Source organism: Varanus komodoensis, unplaced genomic scaffold, assembly GCF_004798865.1.
Source record: "Varanus komodoensis strain SLA01 unplaced genomic scaffold, ASM479886v1 scaffold49, whole genome shotgun sequence".
Taxonomy (NCBI): Eukaryota; Metazoa; Chordata; class Lepidosauria; order Squamata; family Varanidae; genus Varanus; species Varanus komodoensis.
This window is the reverse complement of record NW_025336072.1, coordinates 4,181,297-4,208,917: the sequence shown is the minus strand read 5'-3', so window position 1 is coordinate 4,208,917 and position 27,621 is coordinate 4,181,297. Positions and strand designations below refer to the sequence as shown.

The window sequence follows — 27,621 nt, the reverse complement described above, 5'->3', positions numbered from 1 at the left end:
GCATGCTTGGCTAAACAAAAAAGTTCTACAACTTCTATAATTCTGTGAAGTGCTTCAAGCTGCAGGACTTTTTTTTCTGTGCTTCTGCCTTTTCTTTTTTTTAGAATTGCATCCTAAAGAAATAAAAATGTTCATTCTACATTATTCATTGCTAATTACACACAAACATCCAGCAGATTCTGGAGAAACTTGCAAAGCTCCATTTCAATGCAGCTAGCATTGCATTAGTAGTGAATATACTCCTGGGGTGAAATCTTTTACTTTCCATACTCAAACCCTGGGAGAAAGTGACCATGAGATACTTGAATTCTCAATTGTAAAGGGGCCAAAGGTTAACTGCAGCCAAGCACATATGCTGGACTTCATGAAAGCAAACTGTAAGGAACTCAGAACAATGATATGCAAAGTGCCATGGTAACTCACACTTAAGGGAAAAAGAGTCCAAGAGGGTAGAAAATCTTGAAAAAGAAGACTCTCCAGGCACAACTGTGAACAATTCCAACAAGAAAAACGTGTAGAAGGCAGCAGAGGAAGCCCATGTGGCTCCACAAAAAGTTAAGTGACAACCTGAAAGAAAAAAAGGGATTGGAAGCAGGACTAGGCTACAAAGCAAGAATGTAACAAACAGCAAGTTATAGCAGGGACAGCATATGGGAGGCTAAAGCAGGAAATGAACTGAGAATAGCAAGAGATGCTATGAATTACAAGAAAGCCTTCTTCAAATACATCCAAAACAAAAGACATGTGAAGTGGATGGCAAACTGATAACAGATGACAAGGAAAAGGTGGAGGTGCTCAATTCCCACTTCACCTCAGTCCTCTCCCACAAGAAAATCTACAACAAAGCAGAAGTACAAGCTGAAAGTGGGAGATGGCAGCCCAAGATTGACAGGCAAATGCTTCAAGAATATCTAGATGGAATAAACATGTTCAAATCTCCAGGGTCCGATGAACTCCATCCCAGCGTCATAGAAGAGCTAGCAGAGGAACTCTCTGAACCACTGGCTATTATCTTCGATAAATCTTGGAAAACAGGGGAAGTGCCAAATGACAGGAGAAGGGCTAATGTTGTCTCCATCCTCCAAAAAATGGAAAAAAAAGATGAACCTGGGAACTACAGACCAGTTAGTCTGACATCAATCCCTGGAAGAATTCTGGAGCGAATGATTAAAAAATCAGACTGCAAGCATCTTGAAGAAAATGCAGTGATTAGTAGAAGCCAGCATGGATTTATCAAACATAAATCCTGACAAACTAATTTAATCTCATTTTTTTTGACTGACAACCTTCCAAATGGACAGAGGAACACTGTGGACATAATCTACCTTGACTTCAGCAAAGTGTTCAACATAGTGCCCCATGACATTCTCATAAGCAAATCAGCAAAAACTGGACCAGCTAGAAAAACCATCACTGGTCTACAAATATGGGGAAATTACTGACCTCCGAGATAAAATGCTCTAATTCTTACATATATTGATTAGATGGATTAGAAAACAGGTGATAAAGGTGCTGGTTGGCTAAAGTTTTCAAGATATTTCACAATAAAGATTTATACACAGGTGAGTATATTTGCCTACAAAAGAGGGAGGTGTCTGATGATCATGATGCCTCCTAACGTCTCGACAAAGTACGGTAGAACAGTGAAAATGGTACCACATGGAAGTGTATAAAGTTATCTTCACTTTGAGACTAAAGATTATTGCCTAACTGTAATTTATTGTTCTTTTATTGCAAGGTACATTTGTCTTGCTCAGATCTACGCATTATACAGTTACATCTGGTGGCTTGTGAAAGTGCCATTGCCTAACATTTCCAAAGAACAGTTGCGTGATTTTTTTCCTCAGAAGCCAAGATGCCTCGAACCTGTGTAAACAGTGCAGATAACTGCTACATTTGCATCTCAAAAGTGCAGTATGATAACAGTGGTAAAAAAGGCTTACCACCTATATTTTGGATATGTGGAACACTGGAAATTTTGCTTAGGTTCTATAAAGCACTTGATGCAAACATGTCACCAAAAATTCACTTCTTACACTCACATTTAGACTATTTCCCTTTGAACTGTGGGGCAGTAAGTGATGAAGATGAGGAGAGATTCTACCAGGATATTGTAGGCATGGAGAAAAGATACCAAGGGAAATGGAGTCCGTCCATGCTTGCCAATTACTGCTGGAGTCTCTCCAGGGATTCTACTGCAGTTCACAAGAGAAAAGCCAAAAAGCACAGTTTAGCTACTGTATAATGATGGAACCTTGTTGTTTAACCTGATGATAGAGCTTGTCAGTTTTTTATGCAAAAAGCATGAAAAAGTTACATGAAAAACCAATAAATGGAAAGTTATGTTATTGGTATCAATAAAAAGATAAATTTATAAAGGTTGTTGTGGCACCCTTCTCATTGCCATTTCCACCACCAAAGGTGGTGGGTGGGCACATCCTACTTGCCGTGGACCTGTGTGTGGGCTGACTATGCTCCACCAACTCTTCCTCAGTTGACAGGTAGGGGAGAGACAGCTTGGTGGGAGCTGTCTGGGAGCCATGCTGTGCCAATTTCAGTAATTTGCTCTTTTGTTGGCATTTTTTGTTGCTCGATTTCTGGTTGTTTTTGGAGAATCTTTCTTTCTTTCTTTCTTTCTTTCTTTCTTTCTTTCTTTCTTTCTTTCTTTGTATTGTGTTTGGAAACTAATACACAGAATATTGTGTTGTGTGTATGGTGCTTTTTCTTTCTGCCTCAGTGGTGCCTGAGGTGGTTTTCCTGTTTTAGCTGGTTCCCAGCTGTGGAAAGGTTGAAAATCACTGCCCTGGAAGACAAAATGAAGATTGAGGGCAGTCATGATACACTTGAATGCTGGGCTGAAAGCAAGAAAATGAGATTCAGCAGCGACAAGTGCCAAGTCCTCAACCTAGGAAAAAAGAATACAAATGCATTGATACAAGATAGTGAATATGTGGCTCAACAGAACTGAAAAAGAACTTGGACTTTTTGTGGACAACAAGCTAAATATGAGCCAACAATGAGATGCAGCTGCAAAAAGGGCAAATGCTATTTTGGGATGTATTAATAGAAGTATTACTTCCAAAGTTTCCCTATACTCTTCACTAGTCAGACCTGAACTAGAAAACTGTGTCCATTTGTGGGCACAAAGATATAAGAAAGATGTAGAAAAACCAAAAAGGTTTCAGAGGCGGGCAAGAAAATGATCCAGGGTTTCGAAACATTGCCCTGTGACGAATGACTGAGAGAACTGCCATGTTCAGCCTTGGGAAGAGAAGACTGAGGGAGGCCATGATATCCATCTATAACTATTTCAAAGGCTGTCACAAAGAGGAAGGATAAGATTTCTTCTTGGTCATAAAAAGATGTTGGACACAAAATAATAAGCTCAGGTTGGGCCAACCCAGATTCAGGCTAGATATCAAGAAAAAGTTTCCTCACTGTCAGAGCATTACGACAGTGGAACCAGATGCCTAGAGAGGTTGTGGGTCCTCCCACACTAAAGACATTCAAAAAGAAATTAGACAGTCATCTGAGTGGGATGGTATAAACTGGTGACCTGAAACAGCAGTGGGTTGCACCTGATGGTATTCTTGGTCTCTTCCAAAGCTACTAGTCTATGAAACATTGCACCCCTCTTTGAGAGAAGTTAAATATGGAACAATGGAATAAAAAATATGTAAAGTAAATATGCCAGTTGGGCAGTAAATTGAGTACCAGGAAATATTCTCCAGGTCCAGTTCTTCAGAAATACTGTTCTGCACTGAGACTGTTTTCACTGCTTATAAACTATTTTGCTTGAGGAAGAATGTTTACAATATTCTGCAATGGTTCTTTGATAGCAAAGATCCTTTAAGTGCTATGGTAAGAAATATTGTTTCAATGCTCAAAGCAAGGATATATAAAAGTCCTGCCCTCTGGTCAGACTTAACAAAACAAAATTAATCCCATAAAATGAATTAATGCCTATTAATATAATGAAGGCAAGATATTACGTAGTAGCCTAATTCTACTTAATGAAAAAAATGGACATGTGAAAATAAGATTAAGAAGAGTGGCAAGATTACATGAAGAACTATACAAGAAAGCTCTTAAAATCCCAGATAACCATGATGGGGTGGTCAATGAGCCAGACATCCTGGAGTGAGATGTCAAAAGGGCCTTAGGAAGCCTTAGCAACAACAAAGCTGATGGAGGAGATAGTATTCCAGCTGAGCTAATCAAAATCCTAAAAGATTATGCAGTTAAAGTGCTACACTCAATAAGCCAGCAAATTTGGAAAACTCAACAGTGACCACAGGATTGGAAAAGGTCAGTTTACATTCCAATCCCAAAGAAGGACAATGCCAAGGAAAGTTCAAACTACCGCACCATTGCACTCATTTCACATGCTAGCAAAGTGATGCTCAAAATCCTACAAGCTAGGCTCTGGCAGTATGTGGACCGAGAACTACCAGAAGTACAGGTAGGATTTTGAAGAGGCAGAGGAACTAGAGATCAATTGCCAACATACGCTGGATCATGAAGAAAGCTAGGGAGTTCCAGAAAAACATCTACTTCTGCTTCATTGACTATGCTAAAGCCTTTGATTGTGTGGTTCACAACAAACTGTGGCAACTTCTTAAAAAGATGGGAGTACCAGACCATCTTATTTGCTTCATGAGAAACCTGTATGTGGGTCAAGAAGCAACAGTTACAACCGGACATGGAACAATGATTGAGTCAAAATTGGGAAAGGAGTTCGGCAAGGCTGTATACTGTCGCCCTGCCTATTTACCTTATAAGCAGAGCACATCATGAAAAAGGGCTAGATCAGGGGTGTCCAAACTTTTTGGAAGGAGGGCCAGATTTGGTGAGGTGAAAATGTGTGGGGGCCAACCATGCAGCCTGACATTCTTTGAACCATTAACATTAAATGCAAATGAACTATTTTATGAAAGACTAAACAAATAACTTAACTGCACTAATGTAAAGGGTGATACTGAGATTTCGACTGCATTATATAGGCCAAGTCTGGCTCAAAAACAGTGGTTTTGATGCGCAAGATGTCACGCAGGTGAAAGTCACTTAGTCTCGTCCTCACGCGGTTCTTGTTAATGTTCATAACCAAAAATGTCTTCTCGCACAAGTATGTTGAACCAAACAAGCTCAGCATTTTCTTAGCAAATGTTCGAATCTCTTGGAACCTGTCTTTATCCAGCTGGCAGTAAAAGTTGACAAGAGGGAGCTGTTGGTGCTGACTGCGACACTCGGCATCACACTGCAGCTCAATGGGCTCCAGCTGCAGGTGGTCTGGAGCGTCATCAGGGTCCACAGAGAAAGGAGATGAAAAAAGCGTGCTGTTGAAACTCCTCAGCCAGAGATGAGATGTCTGCTTCATACCTCCTTATTTGCGCACTCATATTGTTCTGTGGAAAACTGGTCATTATTTCCTGCAGCGATGGGACATGTGTGGTATTGGGCTGCGTTTGTGACAGGTGCCTTTGGAAAAGTAGCAGCTTGGTCCCAAAGGCTTTGATATGTGAATACAGTTGGCTTACCACTGCATTTTGCCCCTGAAGGCTCGTGTTCAGCACGTTCAGATGTCGTGTTATGTCAACTAAAAATCCAAAATCAGCCAGCCAAACAGGATCAGATAGCTCTGGCATTGGTTGTCCCTCTTTTGCCAAGAATTGTCCGATTTCCTCCCTAAGAGAGTAGAAGTGCTGCAATGCAGACCCCCGACTGAGCCAGCTTACCTTGTTGTGATACATAACATCTCCGTATTCAGCGGGGATGTCGAGTAGAAACTGTTGAAACTGGCAGTGGCTCAGGGCTTCGGAGCGAATATAATTAATAGCCTTCATCACCGGTGTCATAACATGATCATATTTCAGATGTTTGGCACAGAGAACTTGGTGAATAATACAGTGGAGTTTTATAGCCTTGTCTCCTTCTTCGCTGACTTTGTTACAGACTAGAGTTGATAATCCACTTTGCTCGCCAGCCATGGCAGGTGCGCCATCCGTAATAATCCCAGTGACTTTATTCCACGGTAGTTTCATGTCATCTATGGCGGAACAAACAGAAACAAATAGATCGTTTGGTCCTTAAGGCTCTGGAGGTCAAGTAGCTCTTCACTCATGTTCATGTCATTGTCCACTCCTCTCAAAAAAATCAATAACTGAGCGGTGTCAGATGCATCCGTGCTTTTGTCGCAGGCTAACGAAAAAAAGTCAAACTCCACTCCTTTTGCCTCTGTCTCTTAATATCAGATGAAATGTCTTCAATTCTCCGTACCACAGTGTTACGAGCCAGGCAAACATTGGCAAACTCTTGCTTCTTCTCAGGACAAATTTTCTCCACCATTTTCATCACGCAGTCTTTAATAAATTCACCCTCAGTAAAAGGTTTGCAGTACTTGGCAATCAGCGTTGCCACCTCGTAGCTCGCCTTTGTGGCATTTTCATTTGACTCACGGGCTCTTGTGAAAAAGCGCTGCTGTGCCGTTAAAGCAGCTTCCAGTTCCTTCAATTTTTCGCCGCGTTCATTCCCAGTTAGCTTGTCGTAGTTAGCATGTTTCGTCTGGTAGTGCTTCTTGATATTGAATTCCTTGAAAACAGCCACAATCTCTTGGCAAATTAGGCAGACACAGTTGTTTTGTATTTCAGTGAAAAAATACTCCAATTTCCACTTGTCCTAGAAGCAGCAGCCCTCGCTGTCAACTTTCCTTTTTTTAGATACAGTCGCTTTTTTAGAAATGGACACACAAGCCCTGTGTCACAAGGGTCACGCGGCAGAGAGTGCTGACTCAGGTCTACTGCCATCTTCTGGTGAAATATAACCACTAGCCTTGAAGGAGCAGGAGGCAGCAGGGGACAGCTGCGGAAACCGCTGTGTGGTGAAGGGAAAAACGCAGGCCAGCGGGGATGAGTGACAGGCTGAGCTGGCAAGGAGAAGAGGCTGCGGGCTGCTCGAAATTTGAAAACGGGCCGCAATTGGCCCCCGGGCCGGACTTTGGACATGCCTGGGCTAGATGAATCACAAGTTGGACTTAAGATTGCCGGGAGAAATATCAGCAACCTCAGATATGCAGATGATACCACTCTAATGGCAGAAAGTGAAGAGGAAGTGAAGAGCCTCTTGATGCAGGTCAAAGAGGAGAGTGCAAAAAGTTGGCTTGAAACTCAACACTAAGAAAACTAAGATCATGGCATCCGGTCCTCTCACTTCCTGGCAAATAGATGGGGAAGAAATGGAGGTAGTGACAGACTTTATTTTCTTGGGTTCCAAGATCACCACAGATGGTGACTGCAGCCAAGAAAGGTCTTTCCCTTGCTCCTTGGGAGGAAAGCTATGGCCAATCCAGACAGCATACTAAAAAGCATAGACATCATCCTGCCAACAAAAGTTGAAACTATGGTTTTCCTAGTTGTAATGTAAGACTGTGAGAACTGGACCATAAGGAAGGCTGAGCACCGAAGAATTGAGGCCTTTGAATTGTGGTGCTGGAGAAGACTCCTGAGAGTCTCTTGGACTGCAAGGAGATCAAACCGATAAGTCTTAGAGGAGATCAACCCTGAGTGCTGTTTAGAAGGCCAGATACTGAAGATAAAACTCAAATAGTTTGGCCACCTAATGAGAAGGACTTGCTGGAGAAGACCCTGATGCTGAGATCAATTTACGGCAAAAGGAGAAGGGGATGGAAGAGGTTGAGGTGGCTGGATGGAGTCACTAGTATGGTGGGTGTGGGGTTGGGTGAACTCCAGGAAACTGTGGAGGACAGGAGAGCCTGGCATGCTTTTTTCCATGGGGTCACAAAGAATCAGGCACAACTTCGTAACTAAACAACAAATCTCACTCTTGTGCTCCACGCCAACATATCAACTAAGGAAGTAATCTTCTAAATGTTTAAAAAATATCCTACCACTCCCAGCATTCTCCACCCAGGGCTTGCTTATTACAAGTAGCATTTTGTAATAAGCATTTGGATTTTGCTCAGAAAACATTCAAGCATGCACCTGTTCAAATTACATGCCAGTTGCAAGTATGTGCTCATATTTGATTTGCATGATGTCACCATTTCCATTTCTACAAATGCTCTAATTTGCACCAATTTCCCCCATACACTGTATCAGCTCTGCTTCAATCTATGGAGAAAAAGTTGCACAATTTTCCTGTTTCAATTGCTGATTGATTTGCATTTTCCTATGTGTGCACAAATTGGACACAACTTGGATAATGTTCAGAGAATACCGGTGATCTTGAACATCACTCATTTGCTCATTTCTAAACACAAACCAGATTTTTTTTTCTGACCCTACAGGACAGATTTTTTCTTACCAGAATAGATTTCCAAGTTTTCATCTGTTAGAAAAGTAAAAATGCCCTACATAAACACTGGGCTAGTTCTAAATATGTACCACAACACACAAAAAGCATGTGTGAAACTACAAAAGAATATATAAGTATATGATTATTATTCAATTCCTTTTCCTTTTCTATTGCTTATTGCTAGTGTTAGGTCAATAATTCCCATGCTCCATCATGGTTAGATATTATTACTGTGTAGCTTACAAAATCATCATGATCCAAGATTTGATTCAACAGGATGTGTGAAAATCTTGCTTTTCAAAGAGCTATAAATCTAGTAGTGCAGAAAATTTTCTCATTGCCAGTGGTTTTCAATTTATTTTGCAAATAAAAGAACTCAATCAGAAATGATTCAGAAGAATACAAATGCTGCTGTTTGTGTGTCAGCCAGTAATCACTGCTATGACTGAGGGAAACATTTGTCACAGTTCACATGATAGAGCTATACTTATCCCTTACTATAAAGCCAGAAGGAAGATTCTGAGCTAAGATACTTATTAGAAATTCATGCTAACACTTCTTCAGAGTAAGGTAGGATGTTAATAGCTATATCCCTTTAAGTCCATCATATTCATCAACATCCATTAATTATATGATAATTAACTAAGGACAACTGGATGCTAAGTAGTATTTAAAAAATGGGATGTGCATGATAATTTTAATTAAGCTGGTCTGTACCTCTTATGAAAGCTCCAGGATCATTGCTCTCAGTGCCGCTTTGCATCCCAATACTTACATACCACCTCATATGGTTTGAGATTTTGGGCTGTAATTCTGTGTACCCTTGCCTGGAAGTAAGTCCCAATGAATTAAATAGGATTTTCTTCTGAGTAAACACATAGGACTGGACTGTGAAGCACTTCAACAGGACTTCTATATGTTTTATGATGCTCCTAGGAAAAGTGCTCTGCACAGTAAGTGACAATTATTCATTATCGAGTTCTGGGGAGAAATAAAACCTTAAAATACTCACAGACAACTAGGTAAGACAGTGCTGCCTTGTTGATATCATAATTTAATGTCAGCCTCAAGATTCTCTGTTCTTTCTTGCTGACAATCCCAACTCAATTACTTGCTTTTCATAACAGTGTTCTAGCCAGAGGTACATTATTTGCATCAGTAGTTTTGTGTTAGCAATCATGTGTATTAGCCATTTGTTTATTTCCACCCATGTGTAATTCTTCTTTCTGAGTTTTTGGCTCTAGGAACAACCTATACTGCCTTTCTGTAACGCACAATGGGCACTGGATTTTGTTAAATAGTTTTACACAATTATTTTTCTCATCTGCAAGTACCTTAAAGATGGTTTTAATAGCATACTAGTTGCTAGTTGAAGTTAAGTTTAAGGCAGAAAAGGGAAGTGTTTTTTTCAGACAAGTAACACAATTGTTTTATGTAATTCATTACAAGACCACATAGTGGAAACAACCAGACTGGCTTTCTTTTATGCATCTTTAAAAACATAAAAAAACCACAACAGATTAGACAGCATAAAATTGCTCTCAGTGACTCTAAGTGCATTCCCTGTTGAGAGATAGGAAGGAATAACAACAGGAAAATCCTGCTTTCTTCAAGTCCTGTTTTGAGTAGCGCAGGGGTACCTGGCTGGCCACTGTTGATAAGAGAATACTGAATTCTATAGTCTGACACAGCAGGCCAGTTCTGTAGCTGGCCATATATTTCTTAGCCACTTGACAAAGAACCAGCAACCCTTGTGCATGACTTCCCATTTGGTAAGCCATCAGGACTGCACCCTGAAGCACCTTCTGAGGCCAGCTTCTCTCATTCTGGTGCCCTTCAGGTATGCTGGACTACAACTTCCAGCATTCCTTAAGTACTGGCCAGGCTGGCCAGCACTGATGAGAATAAAAATCCAAAATTTCCGGAACAACATGGTAGAGAAGGTTGTCAAGGCAGTAACACATTATTTGGCTTTGAATAGGAACTCCCTAAAAATGAAGGGCTTTGTTCTTGGGCTATTCTGTGTTTTGGCTGCTCTGCCTTTTTCACTTTGGCTCCTAGTTTTGCTCCTCTGTCCTGGTTCTGGTTTGGCCTCCTAGTTTGGATTTTCTGATGCAACTTCTCCCTCCACTTAGCTGCCTTTGGTTCAGGTCTGACAGTTCCTTGGATGCAAGAATATTAGGAAGAGCAACCTACCTACATCCAGCTTAGCATGGAGACTGATGCATGGCTTGTGGATGCTCACTACACAGAGCACCTGATGCTGTAAAACCTGTAACCTCCTTTGTGGAACACATTCTAAATTTGGCACAGAATACTGCATCTTCACTAGACTCATAAAATGCTAACCATTACATTTATATCCTGTCTTGTTTCCTCTTAGAATCTATACAATGCAACTTACATGGGCATCCTCCTCTCCATTTTATGCTCACAATAACATAGGTTAGGCTAAGAGTGATTGGTGCAAAGTCACCCAGTGAGCTTTATGGCCACGAGGGAACTAGAACCCAGGTCTCCTTAGTCTCAGACCATTGCTTTTAATTAGGTGTTCCATTGCTTTTAATTAAAGCAGCTAGTATGCAAAGCTTTTAACCTTCACAGGCACTGTAAGGGTGCAGAATTAAAGTACAGTACATAAAAAATTAATCATTTTGGTCAAAGCTTTGCCTATCCAACATGTACCCAGCATAGAGTTTTAGATATGACATCATCATCATCATCATTCAGCACTGATATTAAAGTGAGTGTCTCCATTGCATGTTTTTAAATGTATTTGTATGGTGGGAATAATTTGGATAAGAACAGAAAGCTCAGTGTACCTCATGATCCTATCTTACACATATTTCGGTACATTACCTGTGTGATTCTACTCTGCATGGCACATATTTAAATTCTCACTGAGCTATAAAACTTTCTGGGTGATGCTTCACCTGTCGGCCTAGCTTACCTTGCAGGATTGCAATGAGCATAAAATAGAGGGGTACGTGTGTACAGAAAAGCACATACATCAGTCTGAACTCCTTAAAAGAAGGAAGGAAGCAATAAATAGAAATAGAATTGGAAGACATTTGGACTGTCATCAAGAGCAAACAATGACAGAAGAGAAAATGGATTAGCTCACAAAATAAAGAAGAAGGTTTACTGTTTACTTTCAGAGGATAAGACTATACACAGGGAAAAAGTGGAGTGGGGTAGAATGATGAGACAAGCTAAAGAATTAAAATTCAGGCAGTCAGGTTCAGAAGAACAGCTAACCTGGCTGGTCTCTTGGTTCTGCCACCTCCCCACTACCACACCTTGCAACACGTTACTATAAGCAAGGGCAGCAGGACCCAGCACACTAACTCATTCATTAGCCCTTCTGCCCGTTATTCTTCTTGACAACATGGCTGAAGAAAAACTGAGAAGAAAGGAAGGCAGTTCTCATCACAGGAGATTTTTACTTGCAAAGAAATTAGTCATATTGGTGCTAAGCCTAAGTTCATGCAATCAGTTTTCCAAAGAATTGTCATCACAGGGTCATGTTCCCCTGTAGTTTTTCATGGAATTCCCTTACACTAATGTGGTGAAACTGATATGCATCCACATGAAATGTATTTATTGAAACTGCATTCCAATTACAATGACTTCTAAATGTAAAGCACCAGAATGTCCAACAAGTGAAGATTGGAAAAATAAGTTGGCTGAGTATGCAGTGATGGTAAAATTAACTAATAATGTAAACAGAAGACCAAATGCAGAATTTAGTGATTAATGGAAATTCTATTATATGCAGTTCCATACAGAATAAAAGGATGCTTGTAAACATATTGTTGAGGAGTTATATTTAACTTGAAAGGTTGGAAAACCTATTGGTTTAAAGAACCATAATTACCTTTTTTGTGAGCTTCAACAAAGTACTTAGTAATGGAAAGATAGAAATTATTGGCTTTTTGGGAATCTGCAGGTTATTAATTTATGTTATATTTGTGTAAGATTGCTTAACATTATTATCTTTCTTTTATATTTTTCTTTTTCTTTGTATTTTTTCTTAAAAAACAATAAAAAATCAAAAAGAAACTGCATTCCATGTGATTATGCCACATCTGATGATCCAGACACTACAACTAATACAGATATGGTGGCAGGGCTGCTTACGAGGACTGGCTGTTAAGAACACATTACACAGTCCTCTTTCAGCTGCACTGGCTCTCTGTTGCTGTCCAGGCCCAATTCAAAGTGTTGCCTTTGACATATAAAGCCCTAAATGGATTGGACCCAGGCTACCTGTAGCAATGCCTCTCTCTGTATGTGCCTTCCTGCCCACTTAGAAAATCTTCTGAAGTCCTTCTGCAAATGCAAAAAGTCTAGGACGGGGGCATTCTCTACAGCGGTGCCCAAACTTTGGAATTTGCTCCCAAGGGACATATGGCTGATGCTGACCTTGCTTTCCTTTAGGCACCAGGTAAAAACTTGCTTTTTCCAATAGGCATTTGGTTAATTTAATTTGTGCTTTGTTGTTAATTGTTTTGGTTTAAATTATTTGATTGTATTTGGTTTGTGTTTTGAGCATGATTCTTTATTACCTTTTATCCTGTATCACCTTGTATAACATTTTATTAACATTATTGTTTTTATCTGTTTTATTGATTGTATGTTTATATCCTGATTTAGCATCTTGTAAGCTACCCAGAAAACCCTTGGATTATGGGATGACATAGAATATAATGGAATAAATAACTAATAGATATCAGGCCTAGTTTAGAAAATGGCAAATCATGAGAGAACAACATGAATATGTGAGATAGATGGATGAACATGTGTCCTATTAACTGCTGAATTAAAGCTTGTGGTAAAACGAATAATCTAAACTCATGCTTAATGATAAAGATACAAGTTTGGCTTTGATGATTTTTTTCTTTTTAGTTAGAACATCTTATAGCACACAGTTCTCTGAAGGCAAATACAACGAGGGGGGAAGCACAGACACTAAATTAAGAACATTATTAATTTAATACTTGTTTGAGTATAGATGATACTATAGGTCTTAATGCTCTAGAATTAAAGTGTTGTGATATGCCTAAATTACTCCCTCACATATTGTACTTCTCTCTGTCTGCTGTTAAAAAGCGGGAGGCTAATTTAAGCTTTGCTAATATGACTAATAATGGTAGATAATTGTGTTTCTGGCAGATCATTTAAACAGCAGCCTACCAATTCTTTGCATAAAAAGCAGACCAATTTAGCAACACTTTTTAAGAGATTGCCAGGGCTGCACAAGTGCTTTCTCAGAAGGGAGGCATCTCAGTGGTGGAACACATCTTTTGCATGGCGCATGCACTTTCCCCTAATGTTTAGCTGCCATCAGGTGAAGAGAACAGATCACTACTTCCTTGCAGAAGGGAAATAGCAGAAGGGAAACTCATTGGAGTTGATAGAACTAGAGGTTTTAAACTTGCTCCCTCCTCCCCACACAGTAATTCTCACACAGATATACCATTCTGGCCCAGCTATTCCAATGCAAAAACAGCATTTGAGAAGGTGGGAGAGAAGGGACTTCAACCTTGAGCCACTGATACAGATCAAGACTGATGGGTGGACCTCTGCCTACCCAAGCCCTTCAGCAGTAGTTGTATGCAGGCATTTCACCTCTGGTCAAGGAGGTAGCAAGGCTTGTAGCCACTGATAGTCTTCTCATTCATGAATCTATCCAATCCCCTTTTAAAGCCATCCATATGGATGGCAATCACTTCCTATGGCAGCAAATTCCATAGCTTAACTATACACTGTGTCAAGAAGTACTTCCTTTCCAACCTTCTTGGAAGGGCCCCCTTGGTTTGAGGGAGAGAAAAAGTCTCCCTCTCTCCTTTCTCCACACCTCTATCTTGTCTCCTCTTGCCTTTTTCCTAAGCTAAATAGCCTAAGAACAACATGAGGAGTTCTTGTAACCACTCCTCAGGGGGCAGCTCCTGTCCCCTGATCATTTTAGTTACTCTTCTCTGTACTTTTTCCAACTCAGTAATGCACTTTTTCTGGTAAGGCAACCAGAACTGAACATAGTATTTCAAGTGCGGTTCCACCAAAGATTTGTTTAAGGGAAGTAAGATTTTGGCAGTTGTATTTTCTAGTCTGTTCCTAATTATGCCTAGCATGAAATTTATCTTTTTCACAGCACCTGCACACTGGGCAACATTTTCATCAAGCTGTCCATTACTACCCCAGGATCCCTTTCTTACCTAGTTATTGCTAGCCCAGACCCCATTAGTGTACTGAAGTTGGGATTTTTTTTGTCCCAGCACACATTATTTACACTCGCTTATGTATTTAACATTTTGATGCCTGTTGTCCCAGCTTGGAGAAGTTCCTTTGGAGTTTCTCATAATCCCTTTTGGTTTTAACCACCCAAAAAAGTTTAGTGTCATCACTGAACTTGGTGAATTCACTACTTACTCCTAATTCCAGATCATTTGTGAATAGGTTGAAAAGCTTTGGTCCTAATACAGAAACCTGTGAAAGTAGATTAGCTGCATCTTTTCATTGGGAGAAATTGTGGAAGCCATGCTGATTGTTTTTCAGCAGGGCTTGCTCCACTATGTGCTTACTATCTTTAATACTGTTTTCAAGCAGTTTACCAGCACATGTTAAACTTGTAATTTCCTGAAATCCCTCCAGATCTCTTTGAAAAAATTGGCATCAGCTTTTCATGTTCTGTTGTGAAGACTGATAAAAATAATTAATTCATCTTCTCTGCAATCTCATCAACACCCTCCCATCCCCCTGTGCTCTTTTAATTCTATTATTGTCCAATGGCCCAACTACTTCCTTTAGCTGCTTTCTTTCTTTTGATATCTGCTGAGAGGGACTTTCGGCTGATGCAATGGACAGTAAGTCCATAAACAAATAAATAAAATCTAATGAGTTTTCATTGCTTGCCTTGATACTGTTAGTGATGTGCTCCTTAAACTGTTTCCTTGCTTCTCCAAATGCCTGCTTGCATCTCCCATGTGCAAGCTTATGGTCCCTTCTGTTCTTTTCATTTGGGCAAGACTTCCATTTTGAAGGAAGCTTTCTTCTCCCTAATAGTTTCCTTGACTACATGAATTAACCATTCTGGTGATTTCCTGGACATTGTGCTAACTTTTCTCACTTGTGGTATGCATATCAGCTGTGTCTCTACTACAATGTTTTTATCTCCAAGCACTCCAAGCAATTCAAATTGAAGCAACTCAATTCTTGAGTCCCCTCTTCAGCATCTTCTTTACAAGTTCCCTAATTTTTGAGAAGTTTCCTCTTTTGAAGTCAAATTGTGTTTGACCTCTTGGCAGTCTTCCACCTAACTGTATACTAAATCTGATAGTCGCATGGACACTGTTTCCTAATACCTCAACAGAATTCACACCCTATGCTATGCCCTGGGCAACTCCACCTAGCACTAAATCCAGGATTGCCTCCCTCTGTTTGGTTTAATGATCAGTCATTTATGACATTGAGAAAGTCAATATGTGGGTAGCTGAAGTCATCCATTATTACAATACTGCTTTTGCTGGAGGCCCGATTTCATTTCCCATTTCAAGATCACCCTGAGCATTCTGGTCCGGATGATGATCACATAATCCTATGACTAAGTTTGTTTTGGAGCCAGGAATTTTCACCCATATTGTTTCTGGGAAGAAATGTTTACACATTAGATTATCAAATCTGCTGGATTATATGCCCTCTTTAACACTGAGGGCAACACCTTCTTTATTGAGCCCTCTCATCTTTGGTTATCTCTGCCCCTCCAGGTTTCCATAAGGCTCACTATGTCTAGCATTTATCTCCTTTATCACTCCAGCTTTCCTATTGTGGCCCTAAGGCTTCTAGCATTTGTTTATCATGGCTTACTGAAACTGTGTTGCCTATTTCCTCCCCACCTTCATTTATGCAATGGATGAAACGTCCGCCCTTTCATCCATCAAGGATGATTTGAACTGAACTGGAGGCTTCCCAACTCCTGTTGGCTTTCCCCCAGACCTCTCAGGTCCAAATAGGTTGCCCATCCTGTGGGGTATAGAGCACATTTAGGGGAAGAATCCCTTACATTCATATATTTAATTAATTTATAAACCACACCTATAGCCCTACATGGGCTCTCTGGGCAATGCACAGTTCTACTATAAAACCAACAATAAATAAATAAACTTTACAATATATAAATTTAACTAAAGATTGTACAGGTATAGTATCATAAAATAATCAATTTTATGGCACAGAGCAACTATCCTCCAGCACCACTTCTGGACATGGTTATCCAGGTAGGAGTGGAACCACTGAAAGGCAGTGCTTCCAATTCCCAATGTCACCAATCTGTCCAGAAAGACACCATGGTTGACAGTATTGAAAGCAGCTGAAAGACATAGGAGAATCAACAGGGTTGCACTCACCCATCTCTCTCCAGCAAAGATCATCCCACAGGGTGTCCAGGATAGTTTCTATCTTGAACACAAGGGAAATGGATCTAGATAATGTTTCATTCAGGGGGCCTGGAGTTGCTCAGCTACCACCCGCTCAAACACCTCAAACAGCCCAAAAAATGTGCACTACTAGTCTATAGTTGGTCACATTCCCTAGGTCCACATTCAGCTTTTTAAGGAATGGTTTTATCACAGCCTCTACCACTCCCTCTCTTAATGAGGAGTTGACTGCCTCCTGTACCCAGGTGTGAACCACCTCCTTAGATATATGAATAAGCCATGATGGGCAAGGGTTGAGGAAAAAGGTGGTGGAATAAACAGAACCAAGCACGCTGTCTACATCATCGGGCCACAATAACTGAAACATATCCATCAAAACTGGACTAGATGGTACCCTAGATACATCCCTTAATGGAAATAAACTAACTATGGAGTCCAGTTTGTGCTGGATCTGAGTGACTTTTATCTTCAAAGTAAGGAACAAATTCGTCACAGTGGGCCACCAAGCGTTCTGTAATCTCATTCCATGGTTCAGATTGTAACAGACCCCAAACCACTAAGAAAAGCTCAGCTGAACAACACATCTCAGTCTTTTGCCAGATACTAACCACTGATGGACAACTTCAAAGTCCCTGGTTTGCCTTCTTGTAATTCTATTTTAAAAGATCATTATTTACAATTGTGGTGAGAATAGCCCTCTGTGTGTGAATTGTGTGATGCAAAATGAGAGCCAAGGAAGGTGGGGCTTTCACTATCCACTTTCCAGTTTTGCTCCTAAAGAAGTCTTCTGATAAGCATAAATTGAACTGGGCTGATGGCTTTGAATAACAGATCAAAAATCTAAACACCCTCTAGGAAATTTTGATATTCGAGGTTGCAACCTCAAGGTGGTTGATTATTTGAGTTTAACAGCCTATCCATGCCTCTATTTCCTTTATACTTCTAATGTTTTTCTTGTCAATTAGACTTAATTTATTAACACAACTATACTTTTCCACTTTGTACCATGCTTAGAAAGAAGGAAAACTACACTGTAAGAGTACAGCCGAATAGCAATAGTTTCAATTGGCTGTTCAGAATCATACTGAGTAGTCTCAAACCTTTAGTATTTTTATTTTCTCCTAATTTTCAGAGTGTCTACAGGCATAAGTTCAAACATAATTTGCATCACTTTCCCTTTTCCGAATAACACTTATTGCTCTAGCCACTGTAATTCCTTGGCTCTGCTTACTGGACCTATTACTTCCACCTACCTTAACTGCCCTAAACTATAAGCATCATCTGTAACATGCATTAGCTGCTTTTCATAAAGCAAAGAAATATTTTGTTATTTTATAACCAAATTGTTCTTACCATCTGAAAGCTTCTGGTAGAATGAAACTCACACTGCATCATATCAAAGAAAATTGGAATGGTAGCTTTTCTAAGTTCAGTTTCAGGAATCAGTGTCATTTCTAACATGGGTCCCACCATCTCAGGAATAAACTTGATTTTATGTTGGCCTGTGGGGAATTTAAGAAAAGGTACATGTTCAGAGTCAATGCTCAGCAGATTTAAGCACTGGAGTTTTTTCTTTGGAGCAACTGTGAATAAGTACATGGAAAACTGCATGTCACAGGCAACCCTCTGAGTTTAGGAAGACCTCTGAGCATGAGCATGTCTGGTGAGCAGAACTAAACAGTATGACTTTGCTTATTTTCTTTTTGTAGCAATGGAAGTACACATTGATAATAAATATATATTCACATGGATAACATGATTCCTGCTAACCTCTTCAGACACAAAAAGCAGCACTTCTATGGCTTTGGTCCCTTTCTTTCAACCCATTTTGCATCATATTCACTGCCTGGCAAGTCAGTGTTCTCTGTATCTGAATTCAGAAAAAATAGAGCAACAGATCAGCACCTAGACTGTATTCCTAAAGTAACACAATTAAGCCAGCCAGCCAGCCAGCCAGCCAGCCAGCCAGCCAGCCCTCACTGCTTTTAAAATGGAACAGTTGGGTTTAGGGCTTTGGTGTCTGAAGCACACAACATCTCCTAGGGCCTTCATAACATTGGGTCCCCAAATGTTGTTGGACTACAACTCCTGTTACCCCTGACCATTGGCCATATTGACCGGACACAATAAGAGCTGTATTCCAAGATCTTGGGAAGCAAAATTAAGTAAGCCTGCTATAAGGCAGTTTCCTGTAAGAGCCTTTCCCATACTCAGAATATAAGAATGCAGAGAATTTAAAAATAACTTCAAACAAGACCAGAAAGTATTTCTTACTGTGGTCATTGATAGGCATAATTTATTCTGCCCATTCTAATTTAAGTTACAAGAGATTACAGAGAGAAAGAGAAAAATGAAATTTTCAGGTTAGGCATATTGTTAATTAATTGTTCAGTTGAAAGTCTGAGTTTGAAACAGTTTTTGCAAAGATAATATGCTTATATGTATAAGTACTGAATCTAACAACATTTAAATTATATGAAGATGAGAGGGATATACTAAATGGTGCTGGTATTAGCAAAACATTCTCTGTATTTTTATCATAATTTCATTAAGTCTGTCAATATGAGCATCTCAAGATATAAAGCTCGCTGTATCTAAGCTGGGTTTAGACAAGGCAACACTTCAGAAATTAAATTCTCAAAAATATTAGACACTTGAAAAGCAAACATGGAGACATTCACCTTGAGCCACTCATCATACATTAAGTTCTAAGCAGAAGCAAGGATTTCAAAAGACAGGCACAAATTATCACCAAATGGGTTACATATGACTGGCTACTAATTCAGGAATAAAAATCAGATGCTCATATAGAGTGAACTGTTGAGGAAGCTTCAACTATTGGGCGATACAGAAATGAAATAAAGAATATGTCTGGACAAATAAACCAACTCAACATTGCTTAAGAAATACTCAGTAACATCTCTTAGAAATATTTTTACAACATTGTCAAAATAACAAAGCTCCATATAGTTTCATTACTCATTGGTAAACTGAAAATATCTACATTTTGTTACTGTATCAATGCTGTAAATCTTGGTTTGAGCTGCTATAACTAAAACAGCATTACAGTTGACCCCTCTTTACCAATCGCTAATGTAGAAATCAAGCAAAACTGCCACATTTGACATTGTCTCAACACTGACAATGAATCTTGGCACTGGTGCAATATCATATTATGATAATGTGATAATATTATGAATATTATTATCATATTATAATACTGATTTATCTTTATTTAGGGCATTTTTATCTCACTCTGCCTCAGAGAATTTCTAGGGATTGTATACTCTGTCCCTTTTTATCCCCACAGCAACTTCATGAAGTTGTTTAAAGTGATATAAGGTAACATGTCCAGTATTGCCTAGTGATGGAAGGCCTCACTAATGAGGGGCTGAAACAGGTTCTGACTCCTCTTCAGAGTCTCTGTCACTAGAAAACTGTGATTTGTAAGGGCTAACAGTCCTGATCTGTGATGCTTAATGAGCTTTCTTGCCAAGCAGAGATTTGAATTCACTGATACGGTGAAGTGATGTGGGTTCTCAATCCCAAGTGGGCAAGCACAATGCTGTCAGTTGAGCTGCCCACCCTCTAGAAGAAAACCATTGTGGGTGCCAATGTGCGTAACAATGATGGGCATCCTGAAACACAAAACTAAGGAAGCTTTTGGAATCATGAAATTTTTAGAAACTGTTTTGGACACAACCAGGAGCCATGGGTACCATGGGTGCACATAGCTAGTTACACAGCTAGCCAAGTAACCTGGCCAGAGGCATTCATGGGAAATTAAGAGAGCAACAGCTGAAGGACCTTGCTGCGCTCTGTAACAATCCCAGCTGCCAGCAAGATAATATAAAAATATTATTTAAATAAAAATTGGGAGAAGTAGGGTGTCCTCAAGAATACCAAGGGAGGAGTATGGGGACACACTGATGACCCTGGATACATTAGTGTGTGCTTCCACAAGACCCAGCGCCTATCAAATATCCAAGTACAAATCCACCTGTGAATTTGTAATGATAGAAGTGAATAATTAGTCCTTTAATGTCATTTCCCGCTTAAGTACTCTCCACATTTTCAGTGATAAACCATTGTAGCCAGGCAGTGCTTTTAAAAACATGAACTGATGACCAAGATTTATTTTTATTTCATAGTTATTACCAGTTCTTCTGTGCTATGCTTGAAAAAACTGTCACAGCCAATAGATCAGAAAATGAATTATTGGGATACAACATTATTTGTCAGGAAGACCATCAATGCCATGAAGTTCTTCTTCTGCTAGAAGTTCAGGGATAGAATTTCAAAAGAGAAGAATTTAGGTTTGAAGTAAATCTGTGAAAGAAGATTTATCCTATAAAAAGACTTTTAAAGACTTTGATTGTGCATTTACTCTTTATACAGAATGCTCCTGGTCCAAAGTGCCTCTACAAACAGATGTCTCTTGTTCATTTCAATTAAGTGGACAAATCCTGGGTTAAGGGGACCCATAACTGTTTCTTCAACCATGGAAAGCCAAAGGGAGCTACATGTGCAAGGTAGAGCTCCAATGACTAGGAAGAACTGCTGCATCAGGTAACAAGGAAAGCTGTCTTTTTTTGACAAGTAGATATCATAGCTTGATAAAAATAACCAGTAGCACCATGCATAAAAAAATATTATTTCCAATTTTATCAAGTGTTTAAGTCTCTTCTTTTTGTTCTTGCTCTAATACAACCCATCACAAAATTAAGCCTTTTGTGAGCCTCAGAACTAAATGGGCAAAATGCAGCAGTAAAGTACCTTAGCCCTTTTTGTCATTTGTAAAGTGTGCACTACTTAATCCTTCCCTTTATGTTATGTTAATCACAAAGTCATGTCCGACCCATCACGACCCCATGGATAACATTTCTTCAGGCTGTCTTGCCCTCCACCATCCCCCGGAGTCCACCTAAGCTCACATTGACTGCTTCAGGGACTCCATCTAGCCACCTCATTCTCTGCCATCCCCTTCTTCTTTTGCTGTCTTAATAATTACACCAACTAGCCCATTTATGGTAGTATTCTGCCTTTCTGTTGGTGTTGTTGTTGCTTGTTGCTAGTCGCAAAGTCATGTCCGACCTATCACGACTCCATGGGCAACGTTCCTCCAGGCCTTCCTGTCCTCCACCATCCCCTGGAGTCCACTTAAGCTCACACTGACTGCTTCAGTGACTCCATCTGGCCACCTCATCCTCTGCCGTCCCCTTCCTTCTTCTTTTGCCTTCAATTGTTCCCAGCATTAGGCTCTTCTCCAGTGAGTCCTTCCCATAATCCTTTCCTACAGGTCTAACTGGCAGAAGTTTTAAACCCATGAAAGAGAAAGCAGCTTTCTATGAATGTAATGTATAAGAAACAGTGTACTGTCAGGACAGAAAAAGCAAAAGCAATTAGTGAAGATTAAAATGTGTATAATCACACTTCAAATCTCCCCCCACCCCACCCTGCATATTGCCTGAAGGCCATTTAGCTTATCAGTTCAGCTGCAGTGTTGGAGGACAACTTCCCTCAGAATTTACTTTATTCTGCTGCACTGGATTGTGGAAAAAAAAAAAGGAATAAAAAGCATGCAAGAACTGCAGAGTCAGCAGACTCCCTGTTTGAAATGATAAACATGCTGCTCTGGAAATCAGCTAGGCAGCAAATCTGATACCTAAGATGCTCCTCAGATTCTTAGTCTGCTATGGAATCAGACCCTTTCTTCTTCTCTATCTACCCCACATGTATTTTTCTGAACTATCTGAGGTGTAACCCATTATTTACAGGTTGAGTAACTGTAATTTTCCAACTAAAATTGGCTGCTATAAGACATTCAGCTATTTTTACAGCAATAGAACCCATCTAAGTATGTTGGAATGAAAACCAATAATACTTTGCTAGATATGCTCATTTTAGAGATGCCACTCACATCAGGAATAAGAGCACTTTTGGCTGATTTGAGATTGAAGCCTGTTCATGCCTTGCCTGGTTGCAGTTACTTTCTAGTGTCCCTGGCCTCAAGATGACATTGATGTAGGTAGTAACAAGATCTCCCAGCATCCTGACTGATTCCTCAGTTCAAATGTTATGGCAGGGTTTGGCAGCCATCAGTCCCTGCTTTGGGATGTAATGACTTTGCAATTGATTGGTTAAATTCCTTTTGGCTCTAGGAGCTACCAGAGGTCATAATTCTGAGCAGCTATCCAAACTGGTTCAGTGCTATCAGAGATCTGTCCCCTGCTCTCACATCCTTCTGACTGCAGATGCTATCTATTTCAGCCAGGTTTCTTTGCCTAACACCCTGTGGGATTTCAGTCCAGGTTGAACAGAATTAATATAGATCTTCATTGGTCAATGTCAGGAGATTTAATTGTTATTGGAAGACTGCTGGAACAAATGAATATTCTAGGCATGGATTTTATGTGCTTGTATTAACTTGATGTTTTCAGAAGGTAAGTTGCAATGTTAGGCATAAAATGTGAACATTCTGAAGTGTAAATCCCATTCTGGTCTTCATGTCCTACATGCATGAAAGATAGTGCCTAGAACTAGATAAAAAATGACAGCCTTCTCGCTAAATGGAAGTGGGAGAACAATGGTCCTCAACAGAGAAGGGCTGTCAGCCATCTGGTCATCCCAGAACCTTCCAAGGATCCAACTCCCTCTGTTGCTTACTATGTTGGTTCCCTTTGTCCTCAGTTTGGGAAACTGGCTCAATGAAGCAAACAGCAAAGGATTTCCTTGTGCACACAAGGCCTAATGGGGTTGGCTTCCTTCCTCGCAGTCGGAAATAAAGTGTTCTGTCAGCATAATTACACTGGCAGGGTAATTTTCTTCCAAGGATTAATAAGGGTTGAACACAGGGCAAGTCCAGGTTAGTGTTTGTTTTATCTGCGATTTTTTTATTTAGCAACAATAGAAGGATGTTATGGTCAATTTAATGTCCATCTTAATGTAGTGTTCAGCTGAATTAGGAAGTCTGGGTTTACACAAATTTTTCAATGAAGTGTGACAGGTAAACCGTGGTAATTTCCTATGCTGCATTAATATCCTATTGCATACTATTTTATATTGTTAGTACTGGTTTTGATAAAATAGTACTTAGTACCAGTGTTTTTTTTGTAAGAAAAAAGGTGCCGGAACTCATGAAATGATTTACCTTTCGCACATAGTCAGTCACTGTACACACACCCACACATGTCAGTTGTGTAATGAAACATAATGGTCGCCACATGCAGTAAGCACTCAGTATGTGACCACACGACCAATCACAAGCCAAGCAGCCACAAGCCAAGCAGCACCATCACAAACAGTGCGAAGTATGCATGCATCAGATTCAACACACAATGCACTGTTTTAATGATTTTGCTGCTGACCTGCTATGCTCGACAGGGCGATTCAAATCCACATGGACCAAACATCAAATTTTCAAAAGTTACTTTTAAAACTTGGAAAATCTGTCAAAAAGGGATGCCAGTTCCGGTGCATTTTATGACAAAAAAAGCACTGCTTAGTACTGATAACTGCCATCATGGAAGCTATCAAAGGAAGTGGAAACAGTAGAAAAGTAACTCTTTGTTATGCCTATAGCTAAGAATCCTTGCCTGCAGCAGCATTTCATATTGCTTTTTAATTGCTAAGTACCAATTTACCAGTGAATTTCTGCCTGAAATGCTGGAAAAGCAAAAAATTATGAGCACGATTAGAAGAACAAGAAGGTTTACTGATATGCAAAGCTCTTAAAGGGAAAAAGACTCTCCAATGTTCACTGGGCATGGAATGCAGGGGGTTGGGGACAAAGCTGGAGGAGAGGGAAAATAGAATGGAATGTACTATGTATTCTTACTTTTATCCAGCAAACTACAATTCAGTAATTGCATAAATAATCCAGATTCTCATGGTTTTCAATTAACACTAACTGGACTGTGTGTAAGCTTAATATTCTGGAAGCATTGCAACCTTCATATTTTGGAAGTCATTATGATTGAATTCATATATAAAGAAGCTTACAGTATTTTATTGGTGCCTATTTTATTAGTTTATACTTTTGAATCCTGATGAAAAACAGAGGCTGTTAAATTGTGTCATCATTAGTATGCTATAGCTTTCCTGCATAAAAACACAGTAATTTAAATTCACAGACTGCAATCCTACTATTAATTACCTCTGCAAATCAATGGACTTCTGTGTTAACTGCATGTAGGATAGCAGATAGCAGTCTTAATTCGCACATTAAAATGAAATAATTTTCTATTAAAACTGACATTTGTTTCCAACTCCTAAAACATTTGGGACTGTCAGATCCCAGTACCAATACAGAAGTATTGCTTTACTTGCAATTTGCTGCTTTTCTCTAATCTGGTGCCCTCTAGGGATATTGGACAACAACTTTCATAATATGTAGACAATATGGAGGGCACCAGTTTGTTCTTGTTGTTTAGTCACAAGGTCATGTCTTGATCTTTGCGATCCCATGGACAACAATCCTCCAGGTTTTCCTGACCTCCACCAACCCCTGGAGTTCACCCAACTGCACACCCACCTCCCCAGTTACACCATCTAGCCACCTCATCTCCCTTTCTCCTTTTGCTTTCAATAGTTCCCAGCATCGTGGTCTTCTCCAGTGAGTTCTTGTGCTTCACCTTCAGAATCTGTCCTTCTAAAGAGCAGTCAGGGTTGATTTCCTTTAAGATTGACTGGTTTGATCTCCTTGCAGTCCAAGGGACACACAGGAATCTTCTCCAGCACCACAATTCAAAGGCCTCAATTCTTCGGCACTCAGCTTTTCTTATGGTCCAGTTCTCACAGCTGTACATTACAACTGGGAAAACCAAGTTTTGACTATATGAACTTTTGTTGGCAGGATGATGTTTCTGCTTTTTAGTATGCTGTCTAGATTTGCCATAGCTTTCCTCCCAAGGAACAAGCATCTTTTAATTTCATGGGTGCAGTCCCAGTCTGCAGTGATCTTGGGAGCCCAAGAAAATAAATCTGTCACTACCTCCATTTCTTCTCCATCTATTTGCCAGGAAGTGATCGGACTGGATGCCATGATCTTAGTTTTCTTAATGTTGCGTTTCAAGCCAGCTTTTGTGCTCTCTTCTTTCACCCTCATCAAGACGCTCTTTAGTTCCTCTTCGCTTTCTGCCATTAGAGTGGTATCTTCTCCATATCTGAGGTTGTTGATATTTTTCCCAGCACTCTTACTTCCAGCTTGTGATTCATCTAGCCTGGCCTTTCGCATAACGTACTCTGTATATAAGTTAAATAGGCAGGGGGACAATATACAGACTTGCCATACTCCTTTCCCAATTTTAAACCAATCAGTTGTTGCATGTCCGGTTCTCACTGTTGCTTCTTGACCCACACACAGGTTTCTCAGGAAGCAAATGAGACGGTCTGGTACTCCCATCTCTTTAAGGACTTGCCAGAATTGGTTGTGATCCACACAATCAAAGGCTTTAGCATAGTCAGTGAAGCAAATTAGGAATTTTCTGCAACTCTCTAGTGTATTTTGGCAATTTGATCTCCAGTTCTTCTGCCTCTTTAAAACCCTTCTTGTACTTTTGGTAGTTCTTGATCCACATACTGCTGAAGCCTAGTTTGTAGGATTTTGAGCATAACTTTGCTAACATGTGAAATAAGTGCAATTGTATTGTAAAAGCAGGTTGCTTACCTGTAACTGATGTTCTTCGAGTGGCCATCTGTGCATTCACACATATGCGTTGCTGCGCCTGCGCAGTGCCTAGGCCGGAAGATTGGAAAGCTAACGGTTTTTGGAGGGAAAACTCCGCTCCCCTCCCCCTTTGTGGTATAAATAGAGTGGAGTATCCGCCATTTTGCTCAGTCTTGAAGACCGCACGTTCGCCCTCTAGAGGTTAAAAATAAAGTAATGATAATACACCATTATATTCCCATGGTACCGATGTGAATTATAGTATGGTACCGAGAACAATCTCTAGTCAGCGATATAACCTCCCGGTACCGATGCCATTAATATTTCGGTAAAGAAAAAAAAATAACCACCCAGCCACATAATCCAAATGGTACCGATGCAAATTATAGTATGGTACCGAGAAAAAACATGATATCCACTCACCAACACTGAGTGGGGCCGGCGGGTGGGTTGTGTGAATGCACAGATGGCCACTCGAAGAACATCAGTTACAGGTAAGCAACCTGCTTTTCTTTGTCGTGGCCTCTGTGCATCACACATATGGGTGATTCGCAAGCTTACCAGACTCAGCGGAGGGAGGTGTCATCATCGAAGAACGGATGAGAGAACAGCTCTACCAAAAGAGCAATCCCGTCTGGCACGTACATCAAGCCGATAATGCTTGGCGAAAGTACATGGACCGGCCCAGATCGCAGCTCTGCAGATGTCTTGCAACGGAACCCATGCGGCAAAAGTGGACGAGGTCACTACTGCTTGTGTAGAATGGCCAGTTGGAGAGACAGGTAAGTCTATTTTTGATAGCTGATAAGCCAGGACAATAGTCTGGGTGATCCAATTAGAGAGTCTCTGAGATGATATCGGTGATCCCTTTTTTTGCTCGGAGTATTTAACAAAAGGTCTATTAGTAGTACGAAAAGATTCAGTGCGGGATCTGTAAAAGGCCAAGCAGCAGCGAACATCAAGCGTGTGTAAAGCACGTTCTATCGGGGTCGACGGGGACGGAAAGAAAGCCGGTAGAACGATACCCTGATTCAGGTGGAACGATGTGGCCACCTTGGGTAAAAAGGAGAAATCCATCCGAAGGGCAACTTTTTCCTTATGGAAGTTCAGAAATGGTGGGTCTATGTGGAGAGCACAAAGCTCGCTAGCTCTTCGTGCTGATGTAACCGCTACTAGAAAGGCAGTTTTCCATGACACCAGGCGTAAGTC

At 40.2% G+C, this 27,621-nt stretch overlaps 1 protein-coding gene across 4 annotated transcripts in view; it reads right to left on the bottom strand.

Moving 5' to 3' along the window:
* Nucleotides 1–27,621, bottom strand: part of DOCK1 (dedicator of cytokinesis 1) — a 550,659-nt gene that overhangs the window by 126,478 nt on the left and 396,560 nt on the right. For all 4 annotated transcript variants that reach the window (XR_006416228.1, XM_044445702.1, XM_044445703.1 and 1 more), the window contains exon 33: nucleotides 18,099–18,247. Coding sequence is in view for 3 of the 4 variants with exons in the window: in XM_044445702.1 (XP_044301637.1) it covers nucleotides 18,099–18,247 (149 nt within the window). In the remaining variant the exon portion in view is untranslated. The remainder of the gene's footprint in view (nucleotides 1–18,098; nucleotides 18,248–27,621) is intronic.